The sequence below is a fragment of the Neltuma alba genome, unplaced genomic scaffold (genome assembly GCF_004799145.2).
Source record: "Neltuma alba isolate B1F8T4 unplaced genomic scaffold, ASM479914v2 tig00012964_pilon, whole genome shotgun sequence".
In the NCBI taxonomy this organism is placed as follows: Eukaryota; Viridiplantae; Streptophyta; class Magnoliopsida; order Fabales; family Fabaceae; genus Neltuma; species Neltuma alba.
This window is the reverse complement of record NW_021637323.1, coordinates 48,831-69,656: the sequence shown is the minus strand read 5'-3', so window position 1 is coordinate 69,656 and position 20,826 is coordinate 48,831. Positions and strand designations below refer to the sequence as shown.

Sequence of the window (20,826 nt, the reverse complement as noted above, 5' to 3'; positions counted from 1 at the left end):
GAACCTCGCCAATTGGGGTGGAAATAGGTTGCAGCTTATCAAGGGCATGTGGCCTGACCTGTAAATAGCCTGGCCTGGCTTGACCTATTTAGATATCAGAACAGGCTCAGACCTGTAAAAAGACCTGTTTACTTTATCAGGTCAGGCTCAGGCCTGATAATAAGCCTATTAGGCTTGTTAGGCAGCCTGGGCCTGCTATTTTTTTTTTTAGAGTTAAAATTATAAATAGACAGGAGGGAATCTATTATTCTGATTGGTTAATTGAGAAAACTCCCATCCACATAAACGTGTTATTCAGAACTCATTGCATACTTCATTTTATTTCCATTCTCTATAATAAAAATAATTGATGTTTATATAACGACACATATTTGAACAGAGAAAAAATCATAAGTGCATTTAAAAAAAAATAAAAGCATCATTCGTTTATTTGACCCATGCTTTGCATATTAATCTTATATAGGATATATAAATACCTAGAGAGAGAAAGAGAATTGACCTATTATGTTTTAGACTGTGTATATGCGTGTTCAATCTAATTCTTATTATAACAATTGCTTAATTAATTGAAATAAATAAATAAATTATAATAAATGTAACATATTTTTTTAAAACAACCATGCGTAACAACAGGATCAAATATTATTTTGTTAGTAAATTAGTTTGAACAAATGATAAATTTAAAATATAAAGGGGATTAAAGATGTTTCATATTTTAAACTAGATCTATTAATCAACTAATTTTTATACTAGAGATGGGATAAAGTGATATTTTTATACCAGAGTGAAATTATGTTTTCTAATAATTTTTCATATTTGATTTTTTCTTTGGCCTAAGGGGACACGTTTTACAAATTGTGTTAATTTGATAATTTCATATTTTCTGTTTGTATTTTAGATAAATTGGGTTAAATTATCGTAATTTTAAATTGATTTATATATGTTTAAAATTTGTTAAAAAAACACGCCTCTTAACAGGCCACAGGCCAGGCTAAGCATGATTACAGGCCAGGCTCAGGCCAAACAAAAGGTCTTTCACAGGCCGTAGGCCAGGCTCAAACCAATATGCCTCACCACAGGCCAGACCTGTTAAGGGTCCTATATTAAGGACCAGAGGAGTACTTTAGAATTTTTTTTATTCTTTTTTCCTTCTCTAAATCATAACTTCAGACGTCAATATTTTATTGCAAATGGAGAAAAGAATTTGTCTTTAACTTTGTTGTTGTTCTAATTAATATGACTAATTTTTTTCTTGTGATTAAATTATGCTGTTTTACAAGTAGTCAACCAACTATCTGTTTTCACGGTCAAAGAAAAGGGGAACTATAGTAACTTTACCAATAACATTCCCTTTAGTTCACTTTTTTTTTTTTAAAAAAGTCCCTTTAGAAAGGTTATTATAATTTTGGTTTGTATTCGATTGAAATTATAAAAATAAAATCACCAACAGATGAAATTCATAAATATCAGTAACTTGAGATAGAAAATAGAGTACACTCACACACACAAACCCATTTTGTGTGAAGCCATTTCTTAAAGCATGCTTGAGAAACAGTTTATTCTTTTATCGTTAATTGATAGCCTCACGTCAAACCTTTACTATAAGTAGAGAAAACAATTTGTCTTTAACTTTGTTGAATGACGGGAGCATCTAAAAGACATGTCAAGAAGGATAAGTGAGCCATGAAGGCTCTGTTTTGGCATCACTTCTAATTAATTCAATAGCCTCTCTTACCGCTTTGCTTTGATGGTGAAGGAAGCAGGGCCGAATTGCAATTCTTAATATTTATTGAAAACTCATTCATGAGATGACTAAGCTCAGAATCATATTACTGTTCTAATCATGAGTAGTGCATCTCAAAAATTCTCTAAAATTATAATTTCATTCTAAAAAGAGTTATCTTTACAAAATTCTCACTTTCAAATGGTGAGAGACAAGAAAAAGACGTGTACACCCAACATGGTTGGGGAGTTGGGGTAACCTATGCACATATAACCAGCTCAGCATAAAGAGCAAGGAAATGAATAAGGAAGGAAATCACTGAAGAAGGATCATGATGCATTATTCAATATGATTGGTCAAGGCTGCCACAAAAACACCAACCAATCACTGACTCTGCCTGAAATGCTTGGTGTCAACTTGAGGTGAAGAAAAAGAAGCTAATGAGGAATTGCTCCTATGACAACCACAACAATCTGAGAATTGCCCATCTTTATGATCTGAGGAGGGCCTCACAATGCAGAGCCATTTCTTTATAAGGCTTGTCAAAGGGAGGTGAAGCTGAAACCCTTCCTACTTGATTTGTTGTTTCCAAAACCTACATATATTATCATGTTTTAAAATTATATACCACTACGGTTTGATAATAAAAGTGATATTTATTTCGGTTTCATGAGAAATATTAGGAAGAAATGCTATGTGCTTGTACTTAGTGGAACAGAAAAACGTACTGAGCCCAAATTGTCATCAGCACTAAGCAGGCTAGGACTTTCTGAAAGCAGCTGCACAACAGCATCAGCTGTGCTTTCCAATTCACACAAATGAAAATATGTTGGCGTAAATTTAATGAATTTTTGAATGTTCTCTCTTTTATATAATATGACTTGGTTTTCAAATATGTCATTGACTTAATCGAGAGCGGATTGAATTGGACCTCAAGGATGTGAAACTTTTTTAGCGACAATTTTAAAGGTTGCAATTATATATTTCAAGCGACGGCAAAAAGAACAACTAATATATGATTATATATCAGACATAATAATCATCAATATTATGTGAAAAGTAAAACCTATATGAAAAAATTGGGCATAAATCCCTCATTAGAATTTTAATTGGCAAATAATCTCTAGGATAATGGACTATATAAGAAAAAATAAGTTGCATATAATGGAAGTTAAGTTATATAAAGAGAAGCTGATTTGTACAAAATATTATTTAGACATAAGTAACTAATTTGCACATAAGAAATATGACTTGCATACAAAGAAAATTTAGTTGCGAACAAAGAAATTGAGTTACACAACGCATGAGGAAAGATGATTGCATGCTAGGGATTGACATTAAAGAAGTTACGTTATACAAAATGAAAGTTGAGTTACATAAAGTTCCATCAAATTCCAAGGAAGGATTTATTCCCAATTTTCTCAACTTACATTTATTAAAAAAATTTTGAAAAATTAAATTGGGTCACCTTATATTTAAACCCCAACTGTTGGGCTTTTTCACATGGGCCCAAGAAGTGTATTGGAAGAATCAAACCAACCAACAGGCGTAAGCCGAAGACGAAAGCTTGTCCTGTCAAACTCTCCGGTTCTCCACAACTGCTCACGTTGCAGTATAGTTACATGTCCCCTACGCATATTTTCTTGTGCTCCTCTTGTCCTTTTTATAAAACAGAAAAAAGATATTTTTTATTCTATCTATTAGATACTAAGAAAATTTTTTTTGTACGAATATACACTTTTACTCTTCATTTATCATTATGTTAACTTTGTTTATATGATGCATAATTTATATTAAATAAAGATTAAATTGGAAAGTTGTTAAATTTTAAATGAGAGCGAATGAAGTTTAAGGTTTTTTTAGTCTCCGTGAAACATTTTAGAAGTAACTTATAAATAAGATAAGAAGAGTAACTGTAACAAAGTCACAAATATTTAATTTAAATTGTCTCTATATATATTACTCCGATCATAAATATAAAACTTATTTTATAATATAATTAATATAAATTATATTATAAAATAGCTCTTATATTTAATATAGGAATAGTTCATGTATCATATCATATTCAGTGTAAAATTCCACAAATGTGGTCCGCATCTTGATAAGCACGCGGCGCGCTCCCCGTTTCCAAGGCCAGCCTGGTGTTTTGAATATTAAAAAGGTCGGGAAGGTGGGAGGTGGAAGAGAAAGATGCCATTTTCATGTGACCAAGCCGAAGGACGTCGGCAACTTTTAGAATCAATGAATTTTTAATGTTTATTTTCTCCAAAAAGTATTCTTTTAAATTTTTAATATAAAAATAATATTATTAAAAGATAAAATGATTACATACAAAAAAAAATTCAAATTGGATTAAGAAACTAGAAGACAAAGAGTAGACCCAAATGGGACACGATGCACAGAACACAATAATACACAGAATCATGGTAAAAAACAAAAAACAAAAAATTGGACCGAACTTGCAGGATCAACTAAAAAATGGGTAAATCCGCCGGTGATTTAGTATTGTTTACACGTGTGACGATGTCGAGTAAGAGAGTGAGAATGGGACGTTGTCAATCAAGAATCACGATGACACAGTGCCAGAGCGCATGCGAAGTTGTGAGGAAGAGGTCTGAGTGCAAAACTGAGTGAAAGAAGATAATTTATATGAAATTTTTTATGTAAAATTTTTTCAATGATCATTTTTTAGAATTAACAATTATAAAATTATCTTATCTTAAATTAGATAAATCTATCAAAAATCAAAATTTTTCTAAAATATAAAATAAATTTAAACTAGATCTTGATCATGTAAAATTAATTTGGATGGTTGCCCTCGAAGAGCACGCAACAGTCTCCCAAATTCATAAGCCAGCCTGGTGTTTTGGATATAAGAAATGGGAAAAGGTGGAATCTAGAGGAGAAAGGTGCCATTTTCATGTGACCAAGCAAAAGGACAAGTCCGCATTTTCAGCATCAATGAATTTTTAATGTTTATTTTTTCAAAGAAAAAACTTCTTTTAATATAAAAATTATTACTATTGAAAGATAAGAGAATTGCATAAAGAAATTTAGAACAAAGGAGGAGTTTGGAAGCACTCAAAAATACTTTTTATAAGTACTTTTTCGCAAAACAAAACAAATTCCTCCACATATTCATCTTGTATACCGTAAAAATACTTTTAAAACTATGATTTGATTTTTATCCAAACACCCCTTTAAGAGACTAGACCCAACTGGGCCATTATGCACAGAACACGATTCTCAGAGAACACACCAAACACACAATCCAAACATATTGATATAAGCATTGTAGTTTTTTGTTACTTCTCTGACTATTACAGCTACTGTATTCAGTTAGGGGTGTGTTCATTACCATCACTCTCCTCTCACAAACCCCATCAATTTCATTTGCCTTCGAATCAATGGAAGTCATTGCTGGTAGAGCCATTGAGCTATTGGACTCTGCGACTTCCAAGGAGCTTGATATCATTTGCCATTTCATAAAGCATGCTTGAGAAACATTTCATTCTTTTCTCTTTAACTGATAGCTTCAGATCAAACATTTATTACATGCTTGGGGTAACCTATGCGCATAAAACGAGCCCAGAATAAAGAGCAAGGAAGTGAATAAAAGACACACCTCCTAGCTGAAAGCAAATCATTGAAGAAGAATTATGATTCATTATACAATCTGATTGGTCAAGCCTGCCACAAAGACACCAACCAATCACCGACTCTAACTGAAATGCTTGGTGTCAACTTGAGCTCAAGAAAAAGAAGCCAATGAACATTTTGCTCCTATGATAACTACAACAATCTGAGTATGACCCATCTTTATGATCTGAGGAGGCCCTCACAATGCAGAGCCAATTTCTTGATAAGGCTAGTCAAAGGGAGGTGAAACTGAAACCCTTCCAACTTGATTTGTTGTTTCCATAACCTACATATGTTATTATGTTTTAAATCATACTACTTCTGGTCCTAATTATAAGAGCTAGTTGACTAATTTGAGGAGATTAAAAAAAAAAGTTAAAATAGTTATGTGTAATAAATAAGTATTATCTTTTTTAAAATATCCTTACTAATCAAATGTATTGGCTAACAATACCATTGTTAGAAAGACTACATTGGAAAAAAATACATAAATATGAGAGACAAAGTGGATTGGGATCTTATATTTATGACCAAAATAAAAGTCAAACAATGTGTTACATTAAGGACCAGAGGTAGTATATCACTATGGTTTGATAATAAAAGTGATATTTATTTCGGTTTCATGAGAAATATTACGAAGAAATGCTATGTGTTTGTATTTATGGGAACCAAAAAATTTGCTGAACCCAAAATGTCATCAGCACTAAGCAGGTAGGACTTTCTTAAGGCAGTTGCACAACAGCGCCAGCTGTGCTTTCCAATTCACACAAATGAAAAGATGTTGGCTTAAATTTAATGAATTTTTGAATGTTCTCTCTCTTTTATATAATATCACTTGGTTTTCAAATATGTCATTAACTTAATCCAGATCGAATTGAATTAGACTTCAAGGAGGTGGAACTTTTTTAGCGGCAATTTTAAAAGTTGCAATTATATATTTCAAGCTATGGCAAAAAGAACAACTTATATGTGATTATATATCAGACATAATAATCATCAATATTATGTGAAAAGTAAAACCTATATGAGGAAATTGGGTATAAATCCTTCATTAGAATTTTAATTGGCAAATGATTTCTAAGATAATGGATTATATAACTAAAGATAAATTGTATGCAATGGAAGTTAAATTGTATAAAGAGAAGATAATTTGTACAAAATATTATTTAGATATATTGACTAATTTGCACATACAAAAGATAACTTGTATACAAAGAATATTCAATTGCACAAAGCGACATTGAGTTCCACATCGTATGAGGAAAAATGAATTGCACATAAAGTAAGTTACGTTACAGGCAATGGAAGTTGAGTCGTATAAAGTTCTTAGGTACCGTTTATCAATTAAATTCTTAACAACGGACTTATCCTCAATTTTGCCAACTTATATTTATTAAAAAAATTGAAAAATTAAATTGGGGCACCTTATATTTAAACTACAATTTTGGGCTTTTTAGTATGGGCCCAAGAAGTGTGTGGGAAGAGTCAAACCAGCCAACAGGCGTAAGCTGAAGTGGAAAGCTTGTCCGGTCAAACTTTCTGGTTTTCCGGCAACTCATGTTGCAGTCTAGTTACGTGTCCCCTACGCGTGTTTCCTTGTAATTGTAACACAGTCACAAATGTTTAATTTAAACACCCCCCCTTTTTTTCTCTCTCTCTATGTACATATATTATTTCATATTCACAAATGTCCAGATCATTGTGGGAGGCGATTGCCTTTACAGTTGCGATTGTGTTAGAATTTATAGCCTTGATGCCGATGCAAAATTACATTTTTACCATCTAAAATTTTGTTGGATGATCTAAATTCAAAATTTTTAGTGCAAAATGATTTCAATTACAATTTTCTTAGAAATGACAATTATAAATTATTATTTAAAAACCATATATTTATTAATACAAATTAGTTTAAAATATAAAATGAACTTAAACTAGACGTTGATCATACAAAATTAATTTAAAGGGTCCACACCTTGATAAGCATGCATTGCTTTCCCCAGTTCCAAAGTTAGCCTGGTGTTTTGAATATTAAAAAAGGGAGAAAAGTGGTAGAAGAGAAAGATGCCATTTTCATGTGACCAAACCAAAAGGACATCGGCAATTTTTAGAATCAATGAATTTTTAATGTTTATTTTCTCAAAAAATACTATTCTTTTAATATAAAAATTAATATTATTAAAAGTTGAAATGATTACATAAAAAAATTCAAATTGGACTAAGAAACTAGAAGACAAAGACTAAACCCAGTTGGGGCATGATGCACAGAACACTACGCAGAATCATAGTTTTTTTTTTTTTAAATGGAACTAGTAGGCTCAACCTAAAAGTTAGTAAATCGATTAGTGATTTGGTCTGGTTTAAACATCAGATCGGTCAGAAGTTGAACCGATAACAAACTGAGACGAACCAAAGGAAATTGGTATAAATCAGTGATAAATTGGCTTTGAATAACTATATTGCTATTCATCTTATGTTTGCTTATTCAGTTTTTAATATTTTAATCACTATACACTTGAATTAATTTTAATGATAGTTTTAGTATTAATAATTATTAATTTTAGTTATTGAGAAATTGTAAATATCAAAATTCTCAATGTTGTATTTTGCCATTATTACAATCAAACCGTTGTTAATTTTTCTTATATTTTGTTATTAGTAATTATTAATATTGTTATATTTTGTTATTTTTAATTAAATGATACTCCCTCTGTTCTTTATTATAAGAAACATTTGATGCTTATGACATGTTCCTATATATAAGAGACACTTAAAAGTTATTTCTATTTTTTTGTATTGATTTCCTAGTTTATCCCTATTTATTTTGTCTTCAACTCATACTCTCTCTCTCTCTCCCACTTCTCTTTCTTTTAATAATTTAATTATTCTCTCTCATACTCTGTCTCTTTATTAATGGGGACATTGTTGGAAAAAACATTATACTTTTTATATATTAATTGTCCTCAACTAATTTTAAGTATTTTTTTTATTAACGTAATTTGGTTGTTTGTCTCTTATAATAAGAAACGGAGAGAGTATTATTTTGATATGATTAGTTTGATTTTGAGTTGATGCTATCTAACTCACTGATTTTTAAATTATTACCTTAGCTAGCTTAGTGTCTGGCCTTTTTTTTTCCCCGTTGCACGGAACACACTAAACACAAAATACCAACATAGTGAAAAAAGTTTGTGCAATAGCATATTTCTTGGTTTTTTTTTTTTTTGAGTAAGAGGCAAAATGATATTAAGGTAATAACAACAATTACAAAGCTTTCCTTGAAGTGCCGACATCAATTTAATAACCATTTTAATAAGAATAAAGTTAAAAAAATTTTTAATGTATCTTTTGATTACAAGTGACAATTATAATAAGTTATCGGAATGGGAAGCGGGCAAGCAATATTGGAAAAAAAAATGCCAGGGTAAAGTGAAAAGTGGCATGGGTGAAATCGACCCTCGTCTCTGGTCTTATCCTTGGCGTCAATGTGAAGCAGACAATACATGGGGTGAATTGGTCTCTGCACGTAATTTTTTAATCTTTAGGATTTTTGTGATTTTTTTTTAAATAATCAATGCTTCAAATTTTATTAGAAAATCCCACTAAAAGAATCTAAAAATAACGAAATCCTAAATCAGTAATTCCTACAAATTTCACAAATTATTCTTACATTTCTTTCTTCTTTATCTTCTTGAATGAAAATTAAATATGACTAAAAAAAGAGAAAATCCTAAAAAAACTTTTAAAATTTTGAAATCTGAAATTAGTGATGACTACAAAAATATGTTGTTACTTGCTTTTCACAAATTATCAACTATTATTAAAATATAATAAACAAGATTAATTTGTAATTTTAAATTTTAAAATTATTTTTTTAATATTCTCTCGTTAAAAAATGATCATTAATAAATAATTTATATTTAAGATTAAAAAAACTCATTTACATGTAGCTTATAATAAGCAGTGGTTTAGGTAGAAGTGGTTAGGTAGAAATATAGACTAGACAGGCAACTTTCTGAAAGTTTAACGTATTTTTTTATTACAAGTGACAATTATAATATGTTATTGGAATGGTAAGTAGGCAAGCAATATTTGAAAAAAACAAAGCTAGGGCAGAGTGAAAAGTGGCATAGGGTGAAATGGACCCTAGTCTTTAGTCTTATCTTTCGGCGTCAATGTGAAGCAGATGGAATTGGCTGGACAGCAATGAGTATGGCAGATGGAAACAAACAGGTGCATGCATATGCTTGTGGGGCTGAAAGGGTTAGACAACACTACCAGTAATGAAGACACGTACCTATGGCAGCATTTCAAACCACTTGCCTGCTAACTCAGCCTTGGATTCTCTTGGAGGGAAAAAAAAAAAAAAACAAATAAAAAAATTGTAAGTTAAAACTTAGGAAAAATGACAAATAAAACAGCCTTGGTTCGCCAATTTTCTGTTAACAGCGGCATTCAGCTGCAAAATCTGATGGTAAGTTTGATGTTTTGGTTTATTTGTATTGGTTGTTGCATATATAATACATTGAGGAGAGAAAATGTGTTTAGGACACGAAAATATATATATATATTTTTCTGTCAAATAAGTTGTGATTGATTGGCAAAAAATGCTTATATGTAAAAGAACATGTGCGATGGGTTTGGGTGGGAAGAAAATGACAAAATCAGTTAGGAGGATAATAGGATTAGTTTGGGAAATAATGACAAAGAATGGATAAATTGTAAATTGAATTGGTTAAGTGTAAAGTGAATTGAAGAGGTGTTAAAGTGTTTGTCTGGTTTAAAATGACAACATGAAAGTAAGTACTATCTCCGGTCTTTAATATAAAATCTTGTTTGACTTTTATTCTGGTCTTAAATATAAAATCTCAATCCACTTTATCTCTCATATTTATATATTTTTTTAAGATAGTCCTTCTAATAATAATAGTTTTAGCTAGTACACTTAATTAGTAATGATATTTTAGGAAAGACAACATCTATTTATTACAAATAACTAACTTAACTTCTTTCCTTAATCTCTTCAAATTAGTCAACTGGTTCTTATAAATAGGACCGGAGGTAGTATTTAACAAGGTCAGTAAGAAAAATATAAAGTATGTTGAAATTACAACTGTGAAGTTAAGAGTGAGAAGTTGAGTAAAGGGATTGACAAGTTGATAATATAAAACAACAATTATAAAATTGAGAAGTTAGTAATAGGAAATAACAAGTTTAATATGGTGAATAACAAGTTTAATATAGTGAATAACAAGTTATTAAGTAGTTGTAAATAAGATTGTTATGGGATCCTAACAAGTTAACAATAAGAAATGACAAGTTTAAAATTGATAATAATAAGTTATTAATTTAATGTATTTTTTATTACAAGTGACAATTATAATAAGTTATCGGAATAGTAAGCAGGCACGCAATATTGGAAAAAAATGCCAGGGTAGAGTGAAAAGTGGCATGGGGTGAAATGGACCCTGGTCTCTAGTCTCATCCTTTGGCGTCAATGTGAAGGAGACAATACATTCAATTTAGTACTCTTTTTCTTTTCCCCCTTTGGTGTGACATTCAATTGAGTACACTACCAGCCTCCATCAATAATTTCGTGATAAATCTGAATGAATTGGCTGGACAATAATGAGTGTGGCAGCTGATGGAAACAGGTGCATGCATGTGCTTGTGGGGCTGAAAGGGTTGGACAGCACTACCAGTAATAAAGATGCATACCGACGGCAGAATTTCAAACCACTTGCCTGCTAACTCAGCTTTGGATTCCCTTGGGGAAAAAACAAAAATCTTAAAAATAAAAAAATTGCAAGTTAAAACTTAATGGTCAATTGATAATTAGATAGATAGAAATTAAATCTGAAATATATAAAGAAGATTTGTGTAGCATACATTTTAATTTTATGAGGGGTTTACATATATTTTCAAAATAAAAGAAAAGTTTTTGTAATTTAGAAAAAATACAGGAGTAGTCAATATATTTTATTTAAATGGAAACTGAACAGTTGACATGCGAGTTCGTAACTGCAGTACCGATCAAATAAAAAAATAATTTATAAAAATAATATTATAAAAATAATTTTATAAAATGTTAAATTTACGCCATCTATTTTTTGATCTAAATGTAAAAATGAGATTTTGAGTGAAAAATGAAACAGAAAAAGGGCAAGATCTGTTTTCACTGACTCGACAATACTTCTACTCTAGTCACTTGTAACATATTAAGAACTCTATTTCTTTTTATTTAGAAATCAATTTTATGTTTCTCTCTTCAATGAAAATTAAATAAAAATAAAATTAAGAAGCAATGATTAAATGTACAAGTGAGTTATATTATTATTTAGCATAAAAGCTACTTTAATACAAGTAATTAATTTACTTTTCAAATGTTATTAATTATTATTAAAATGTAATAAATAATACTGATTTGTAATTTTAAATTTTAAAAAAATATTTTTTAAAAATTCGTTTGTTAAAAATGATCATTAATAAATAATTTATATTTAAGATAAAATTTGTTTGTTAAAATTCGTTTGTTTTAACTTTTTTAGTTTTTTTTCAAATTAGTTAACAAGATCTTATATTAAGAATCAAAGGTAATATTAAGGATCAAAATTTCAGTATTGTTGAGTTAGTTGAAGCATTTTCTCCTCTCTCTTTTTTCCTCCTTTTCTTCTCAAAATTTCATTTCTACCTTTAAGTCAAAAAAATAGATGTCTCAGGTTTAATATTTTATAGAACTGTTCTTATAATATTTTTATAAATTAAAATTTTCTATTTATTCTGTACCGCAGTTATAAATTGTGCATGTGAAATTTTAACAGTTTAATTTATATACTTATGTTTTGAATAATAATTTTATAAAATAAAATTTGACCAATCGATTTTTTTATTATGAGATTATGAAGAGAAAAAAATGGAGAGAGTACAAAGCTGGGTTTTTTTTTTTACCAGCTACAAAGCTGGGCTTTTACTTCTGTAGCTTGAAGTTCTGCTACGTGCATCTTTATTACCCTCGAACCCCTTCACCCCCACAAGCACATGCGGGCACCTGTTTTCCGCGCTCAGTTTATGCCTTTGCACACAGCATTGGAGTCTGTGTGGATGAACAATGTGATTCTTAATCAGTAGTGACTACTGATATATTTTCTTAATTTCAAAATATAAGACGTTTGGTAATCAATTTGCACAAATTAAAAAAATGTTAGTTAAATCATTAAGTATATGTTAAATTAATAAAATTTACTTATTTTATCTTTACTAAAGAATGTGATATTGATTGAAAACTTCTCTCCTCTTTCTTTCATACGTTTAAGATTATTTCTCCTCCTTGCAATATGGGATAACAACTTGCATCATGGGTCTATTATATCAGAGATTGTTGATAAGTTAATTAAAGCACACTAATATAATTAGCCAAAGAATTAGGATTTCATTATATTAAAAAAAATTAAACCATGGAATTAATTAAGCAAAAACTGCAATATACTATTCTGATTCTTATACAAGTCTAAAAAAAATTGATGCCAAACACAACTCATTTGTAAAGTATTTAATGATCCTTTTTTCATTGTATTATTATTTAATTCTCATTAAAAATAGAAAAAAAATAAAAGATAGAGATGCGAGAATTGTTTGTAAATGCAAAGAAAAAGAGAGAAAACTTTGACGAATTATATATGAGAGAAATATAATAAGAAAGAATATTGACTAAAAAGAGAAAACAAATAATTAAAATATTTATCAAGCCATCTCTCTCCCTCTCATAGATAAGTCAGTCTCCTTTTCTTATTAATGCAACATACAGTTATTGGCCAAAAAAATACTAAAATAATTAATTAAAAACGAAATTAAAAAGACAAACGCATTAAATATTAAAATAAATTCAAATTAAAATTTATAAAATGGAGTTCTAAAGTTAAATTTTATAATAAAATTTGAACCATTGATTTTTTAAAAAAAAACACCAAAAAATCCTAAAAATTAAAAAAATTACGTACAGAGACCGATTCAAAAAAAAGTTATTAAATTGTTATCAAAATTAATATTAATATTGTAATGAGTTTTTATTTATAATTTTTTTATTTTTAAATTTTTTATTTACCATTTTTTCTTTTTCTTTTTTCCCAAGAGAATCCAAAGCTGTGTTAGCACGCAAGTATTTTGAAATTCTGCTATCGGTATGCAACTTTATTACCGGTAGTGCGGTCCAACCCTTTCAGCCTCACAAGCATATGCATGCACCTGTTTCCCTCTGCTATACTCACTGTTGTCCAGCCAATTCCATCTGCTTCACATTGACGCCAAAAGATAAGAATAAAGACTAGGGTCCATTTCACCCCGTGCCACTTTTCACTCTACCTTGGCATTCCTTTTTTCCAATATTGCTTGCCTACTTACCATTGCGATAACTTATTATAATTGTCACTTGTAATAAAAAAATACATTAAATTTTTATCTTAAGTTACATATAAATAAGTTTTTTTATCTTAAATATAAATTATTTATTAATGATCATTTTTTAAACGAGAGAATCTAAAAAAATATTTTTAAAATTTAAAATTACAAATTAGTCTTTTTTGTTATATTTTACATTGATTTTTTAAAAAAATCACAAAAAAATCCTAAAAATTAAAGAATTGGGTGCAGAGACCAATTCAAAAAAAAATTATTAAATTATTATCAAAATTAATACTAATATTGTTATGAGTTTTTATTTATAATTTTTTACTTTCAAAATTTTTATTTAACATTTCTTCTGTTTTTCAAGAGAATCCAAAGCTGAGTTAGCACGCACGTGGTTTGAAATTCTGTTATCGGTATGCATCTTTATTACTGGTAGTGCTGTCCAGCCGTTTCAGCCCCACCTGCGTCCATCAGCTGCACTCATTATTGTCCGGCCTTTATCACGAAATGACTGATGGACGCTAGTAGAGTAATAAATTGAATGTCAGGCCGAAAAAAAAAAGGGTGCTGAATTCAATGTATTGTCTGCTTCACATTGACGCCAAAGGATAAGATCAAAGACTAGGTCCATTTCTCCCCGTGCCACTTTTCACTCTACCCTGACATTTTTTTCCAATATTGTTTGCCTACGTAGCATTCCGATACTCATTATCGTTGTCACTTGCAATAAATATTCACATATAAAAAAATACATTAAATTAATAATTTTTTGTAATTTTATTCTCATTAAAGCGGTTATTAAATTGATGCCGGCACTTCAAAGGCCTGGTAATGCTATACATACATATATACTATTGAAACTTTGTAATTGTTGTTATTTCCTTAATATCATTTTGCCTTTTACTTAAAAAAAAAAAAAGAAGCTATTGCACAAAACATTGGAGTTGATGTTTTCTTATTATTAAATTATCTTAAAGAATGAAGTGAAGGTCATTTAGGATGAACACTGTGATTGTTAGAATTTGTTTTACTGATCCTTCTACCTTAATGACTACTGACATACTTCCTCCGTTTCAAAATTTACGCGTCTTATTTACTCATCTACGATTATAATTAATTATCTTGTCAACCTCTTATATTTTGGATTAAAATTTTTCAATTTGCTGAAGTGTGTGGATTAAACAAGTGGAAGGAAATGGACTATAAAAATGTGGGGAGGTTATCTAAGCTCTTTTTTTTTTTTTTTTTTGAGATACAAAAACAAGCCTCGGTTTCTTTTTTGGGAGGAGGGGGGGGGGGACAAGAAGCTCCTGCCAAAAAGCAAAAAGCCGGCGACTGGTTAAGATATCTAACATGTTATCGAACCGCTTCTCTCTGTACGCGGCCTTCTTCCTCACTGTCCGTATTCACCCTCTATATGAGACAATTTCTTCTCTTATTCTAATTTTTGAGGTGTAGTTGCTGAAACTCTCCATATTATGATGTAAGCATTGTAGTTTCTTGTTATTTCTCTGATTATTACACAAATTTTATTCAGTTAGAGGTGTGTTTATTACAATTATTCTCCTCATCATTCACACCCTATTTGAGTTTCCCATCGATCATCAATGGAAGCCCTTGCTGAGAATGTCATTGGGCTACTGCGTTCTTTAGCTGCTAAAGAGCTTGACCTCCTTTGCAACTTCCAAGATGATTTGGAGACTATGAAGAGGAAAGTCACTGGAATTAAAGCCGTGCTTCGTGACGCTGAGAGAAAGGCCACGAAAAGTGAAGCGATCAATGATTGGCTACAAAAGCTGAGAGATATGTTGCTTGATGCCGAAGACTTGTTGGATGCCTACGCTGCTGAGAAGCTAGCAAGGGAAGTGATGACCAAAGATAAAATGGCGAAGGAGGTACGCATATTCTTCTCCAAATCAAACCGAATTGTTTCTGCTCATAAAATGGGTCGAAAAATTAGGGCAATTAGGAAGAAAATAGACGAAATTTTTGATGAGAAGAATCCACTTCAATTGCATGAGAGCTCTTCGAGCACTTCGAATGAGTCTTGTGAATGGAGACGAACCGGCCCAGATGTGAGCGAACAAGATGTTGTCGGGAGAGATGAGGAAAGAATGCATCTTGTTAGTACCCTTTTAAGCTCTGATGTTAAAAATTATGTCTCAGTGATTCCTATAGTTGGGATCGGAGGATTGGGGAAGACGACACTTGCTCAACAAGTGTATAATGATGTGGCTGATAAAAATCATTTTGAAACTATGATGTGGGTTAGTGTGTCTGATGAATCCCATCAACTTTCCAATAACACGTTAGCTCAAAAGATCATTAAGAAGGAAACATCTGATGGTGCCCTCGAACTATTAAGACACAAAATTAAGGAGAAACGATTTCTACTCGTGTTAGATGATGTTTGGAATATTAAGGATCGCGGGGAATGGCTTAAATTAGGAAACTTGTTCAAAGATGGAAGAAAAGGAAGTATGGTCATTGTCACTACACGGAGTACGGAAGTGGCGGATACAATGGGCACAAATCCACCTCTTTCCTTAAAGGATTTGGATGAAGATAACTCTTGGGAGTTATTTTGTAGAGTGGCTTTTCGGGACGGGAAAGAACCTGCTGATCACAACTTGGTCGGGATTGGAAAGGATATCGTCAGAAAATGTCATGGAGTTCCGCTTGCAATAAGAACCATTGGTAGCTTATTGTTTAACAAAGAAGTGAGTGAGTGGTCATCTTTTAGGGACAGTGAACTTGCAAATATAGATTATGAGAATAGTAATATTTTTTCTATCCTTAAACTTAGTTATGATCATCTTCCCTTCTATTTGAAAGATTGTTTTGCATTTTGCTCTTTGTTCCCAAAAGATTACGAGATTGAGAGAGAAACACTAATTCAGCTATGGATAGCTGAGGGGCTCATTCAACCTTTGGATAAAACTAGGCGCTTGGAGCGCTTGGAAGATGTTGGTGATAAGTATTTCAAGCAGTTGTTGTCGAGGTGCTTGTTTCAAGATGTGACGGAAAACGATTCTGGTGATATACGGTCATGCAAGATGCATGACCTCATACATGATCTAGCACAATCAGTCGCTAAAAATGAGTGTTACATTGTCACAAGTGAAAAAACAGAAGAAGAGAAATTTGGTGATGGGATTCGTCATGTGTCAAGTCATTTTCACGGTGCCTGGAAGTTTTCACTTGGTAATGCCAACACCAAAAAAATAAGAACAATTTTGTTCCTACAAGGACAGTTGGATTTTATCTTGAGTCAGCCTTCATCAAGAGTTTTTAATCTAATTTGTGGGCCTACAACATCACTTCCAAAACACTTACGTGTACTGGTTCTTGTAAATCAAGAGTTGAAAATTCTAGAGAGTATCAGAGACCTGAAGCATTTAAGATATCTTGATTTAAGTGGGAATCATAAACTCAAGAAGCTCCCACGAGGAATCGCCAAGTTGTATAACTTGTTGACCCTAAAACTTAGTAGTTGTTTATCTTTGGCATCACTTCCGGAGTCTATCGGAAATCTAACATCATTACAGTCTCTTGACCTCTCTGACTGCACTTCTTTGGCATCACTTCCGGAGTCCATCGGAAATCTCACATCATTGCAGTCTCTTCGCCTCTCTGGCTGCACTTCTTTGGCATCACTTCCGGAGTCCATCGGAAATCTCACATCATGGCAGTCTCTTGACCTCTCTCGCTGCACTTCTTTGGCATCACTTCCGGAGTCCATCGGAAATCTCACATCATTTAAGTCTCTTGACGTCTCTGACTGCACTTCTTTGGCATCACTTCCGAAGTCCATCGGAAATCTCACATCATTGCAATCTCTTGACCTCTCTAACTGCACTTCTTTGGCATCACTTCCGGAGTCCATCGAAAATCTCACATCATTGCAGTCTCTTGACCTCTTTCGCTGCACTTCTTTAGCATCACTTTCGGAGTCCATCGAAAGTCTCACAGCATTGCAGACTCTTGGCCTCTCTGGCTGCACTTCTTTGGCATCACTTCCGGAGTCGATCGGAAATCTCACTTCATTGCACTCTCTTGACCTCTCTAACTGCACATCATTGGCATCACTTCCGGAGTCCATCAGAAATCTCACATCACTACAGTCTCTTAAACCTCTTTGACTGCACTTCTTTGGCATCACTTCCGGAGTCCATCGGAAATCTCACATCATTGCAGTCTCTTCGCCTCTCTGACTGCATTTCTTTGGCATCACTTCCGGAGTCCATCGGAAATCTCACATCATTTAAGTCTCTTGACGTCTCTGACTGCACTTCTTTGGCATCACTTCCGGAGTCCATCGGAAATCTCACATCGTTGCAGTCTCTTGACCTCTCTGACTGCACTTCCTTGGCATCACTTCCGGAGTCCATCGGAAATCTCACATCCTTACAGTCTCTTGACCTCTTTGGCTGCACTTCTTTGGCATCACTTCCGGAGTCCATCGGAAGTCTCACAGCATTGCAGACTCTTGGCCTCTCTGGCTGCACTTCTTTGGCATCACTTCCGGAGTCTATCAGAAATCTCACATCATTGCAGTCTCTTCACCTCTCTGGCTACACTTCTTTGGCATCACTTCCGGAGTCCATCAAAAATCTCACATCATTGCAGTCTCTTGACCTCTCTGCCTGCACTTCTTTGGCATCACTTCCGGAGTCCATCGGAAATCTCACATCATTGCAGTCTCTTGACCTCTCTAACTGCACTTCTTGGCATCACTTCCGGAGTCCATCGGAAATCTCACATCATTGCAGTCTCTTCGCCTCTCTGGCTGCACTTCTTTGGCATCACTTTTGGAGTCCATCAGAAATCTCACATCACTACAGTCTCTTAACCTCTTTGACTGCACTTCTTTGGCATCACTTCCGGAGTCCATCGGAAATCTCACATCATTGCAGTCTCTTCGCCTCTCTGACTGCACTTCTTTAGCATCACTTCCGGAGTCCATCGGAAATCTCACATCATGGCAGTCTCTTGACCTCTCTCACTGCACTTCTTTGGCATCACTTCCAGAGTCCATCGGAAATCTCACATCATTGCAGTCCCTTCGCCTCTCTCGCTGCACTTCTTTGGCATCACTTCCGGAGTCTATCAGAAATCTTACATCATTGCAGTCCCTTCGCCTCTCTAGCTGCACTTCTTTGGCATCACTTCCGGAGTCCATCGAAAATCTCACATCATTGCAGTCTCTTCGCCTCTCTGGCTGCACTTCCTTGGCATCACTTCCGGAGTCCATCGGAAATCTCACATCATGGCAGTCTCTTGACCTTTCTCGCTGTACTTCTTTGGCATCACTTCCGGAGTCCATCGGAAATCTCACATCATTGCAGTCTCTTAACCTCTCTGACTGCACTTCTTTCGCATCACTTCCGGAGTCCATCGGAAATCTCACATCATTGCAGTCTCTTGACCTCTCTGGCTGCACCACTTTGGCATCACTTCCGGAGTCCATCGGAAATCTAAAATCATTGCAGTTTCTTTACCTCTTTGACTGCACTTCTTTGGCATCACTTCCGGAGTCCATCGGAAATCTCACAGCATTACAGACTCTTGGCCCCTCTGGCTGCACTTCTTTGGCATCACTTCCGAAGTCGATTGGAAATCTAAAATCATTGCAGTCTCTTCGCCTCTCTGGCTGTACTTCTTTGGCATCACTTCCGGAGTCCATCGGAAATCTCACATCATGGCAGTCTCTTGATCTCTCTGACTGCACTTCTTTGGCATCACTTCTAGAGTCCATGGAAAATCTCACATCATTTCAGTCTCTTGACCTCTCTAGCTGCACCTCTTTGGCATCACTTCCGGAGTCCATCGGAAATCTCACATCATTGCAGACTCTTGACCTCTCTCGCTGCACTTCTTTGGCATCACTTCCAGAGTCCATCGGAAATCTCACAGCATTGCAGAGTCTTGACCTCTCTGGCTGCACTTCTTTGGCATCACTTTCGGAGTCCATCGGAAATCTCACATCATTTAAGTCTCTTGACGTCTCTGACTGCACTTCTTTGGCATCACTTCCGGAGTCCATCGAAAATCTCACATCATTGCAGTCTCTTCGCCTCTCTGGCTCCACTTCTTTGGCATCACTTCCGGAGTCCATCGGAAATCTCACATCATTGCAGTCTCTTTACCTCTCTGGCTGCACTTCTTTGGCATCACTTCCGGAGTCCATCGGAAATCTCACATCATTGCAGTCGCTTGACCTCTCTAGCTGCACTTCTTTGGCATCACTTCCGGAGTCCATAGGAAATCTCACATCATTGCAGTCTCTTCGCCTCTCTGGCTGCACTTCTTTGGCATCACTTCCGGAGTCCATCGGAAATCTCACATCATTGCAGTCTCTTCGCCTCTCTGACTACACTTCTTTGGCATCACTTCCGGAGTTCATCGGAAATCTCACATCATTTAAGTCTCTTGACGTCTCTGACTGCACTTCTTTGGCATCACTTCCGGAGTCCATCGGAAATCTCACATCGTTGCAGTCTCTTGACCTCTCTGACTGCACTTCTTTGGCATCACTTCCGGAGTCCATCGGAAATCTCACATCATTACAGTCTCTTGACCTCTCTGGCTGCACTTCTTTGGCATCACTTCCGGAGTCCATCGGAAGTCTCACAGCATTGCAGACTCTTGGGCTCTCTGGCTGCACTTCTTTGGCATCACTTCCGGAGTCTATCAGAAATCTCACATCATTGCAGTCTTCGCCTCTCTGGCTACACTTCTTTGGCATCACTTCCGGAGTCCATCGGAAATCTCACATCATTGCAGTCTCTTGACCTCTCTGCCTGCACTTCTTTGGCATCACTTCCGGAGTCCATCGGAAATCTCACATCATTGCAGTCTCTTGACCTCTCTGACTGCACTTCTTTGGCATGACTTCCGGAGTCCATCAGAAATCTCACATCACTACAGTCTCTTAACCTCTTTGACTGCACTTCTTTGGCATCACTTCCGGAGTCCATCAGAAATCTCACATCATTGCAGTCTCTTCGCCTCTCTGACTGCACTTCTTTAGCATCACTTCCGGAGTCCATCGGAAATCT

At 34.0% G+C, this 20,826-nt stretch overlaps 1 protein-coding gene across 1 annotated transcript; it reads left to right on the top strand.

Annotated features, from left to right (window-relative positions):
* Positions 1-15,372: 15,372 nt before the first annotated feature.
* On the top strand, positions 15,373-20,584 carry LOC114733080 (putative disease resistance protein RGA1; the record flags this gene model as incomplete). Its single annotated transcript, XM_028920487.1, has 6 exons — positions 15,373-17,559; positions 17,674-17,847; positions 17,963-18,352; positions 18,991-19,463; positions 19,536-20,392; positions 20,535-20,584. Coding segments are annotated over exons 1-6 (4,131 nt in total), but the record flags the coding sequence as incomplete, so codon positions are not given.
* Positions 20,585-20,826: the final 242 nt, after the last annotated feature.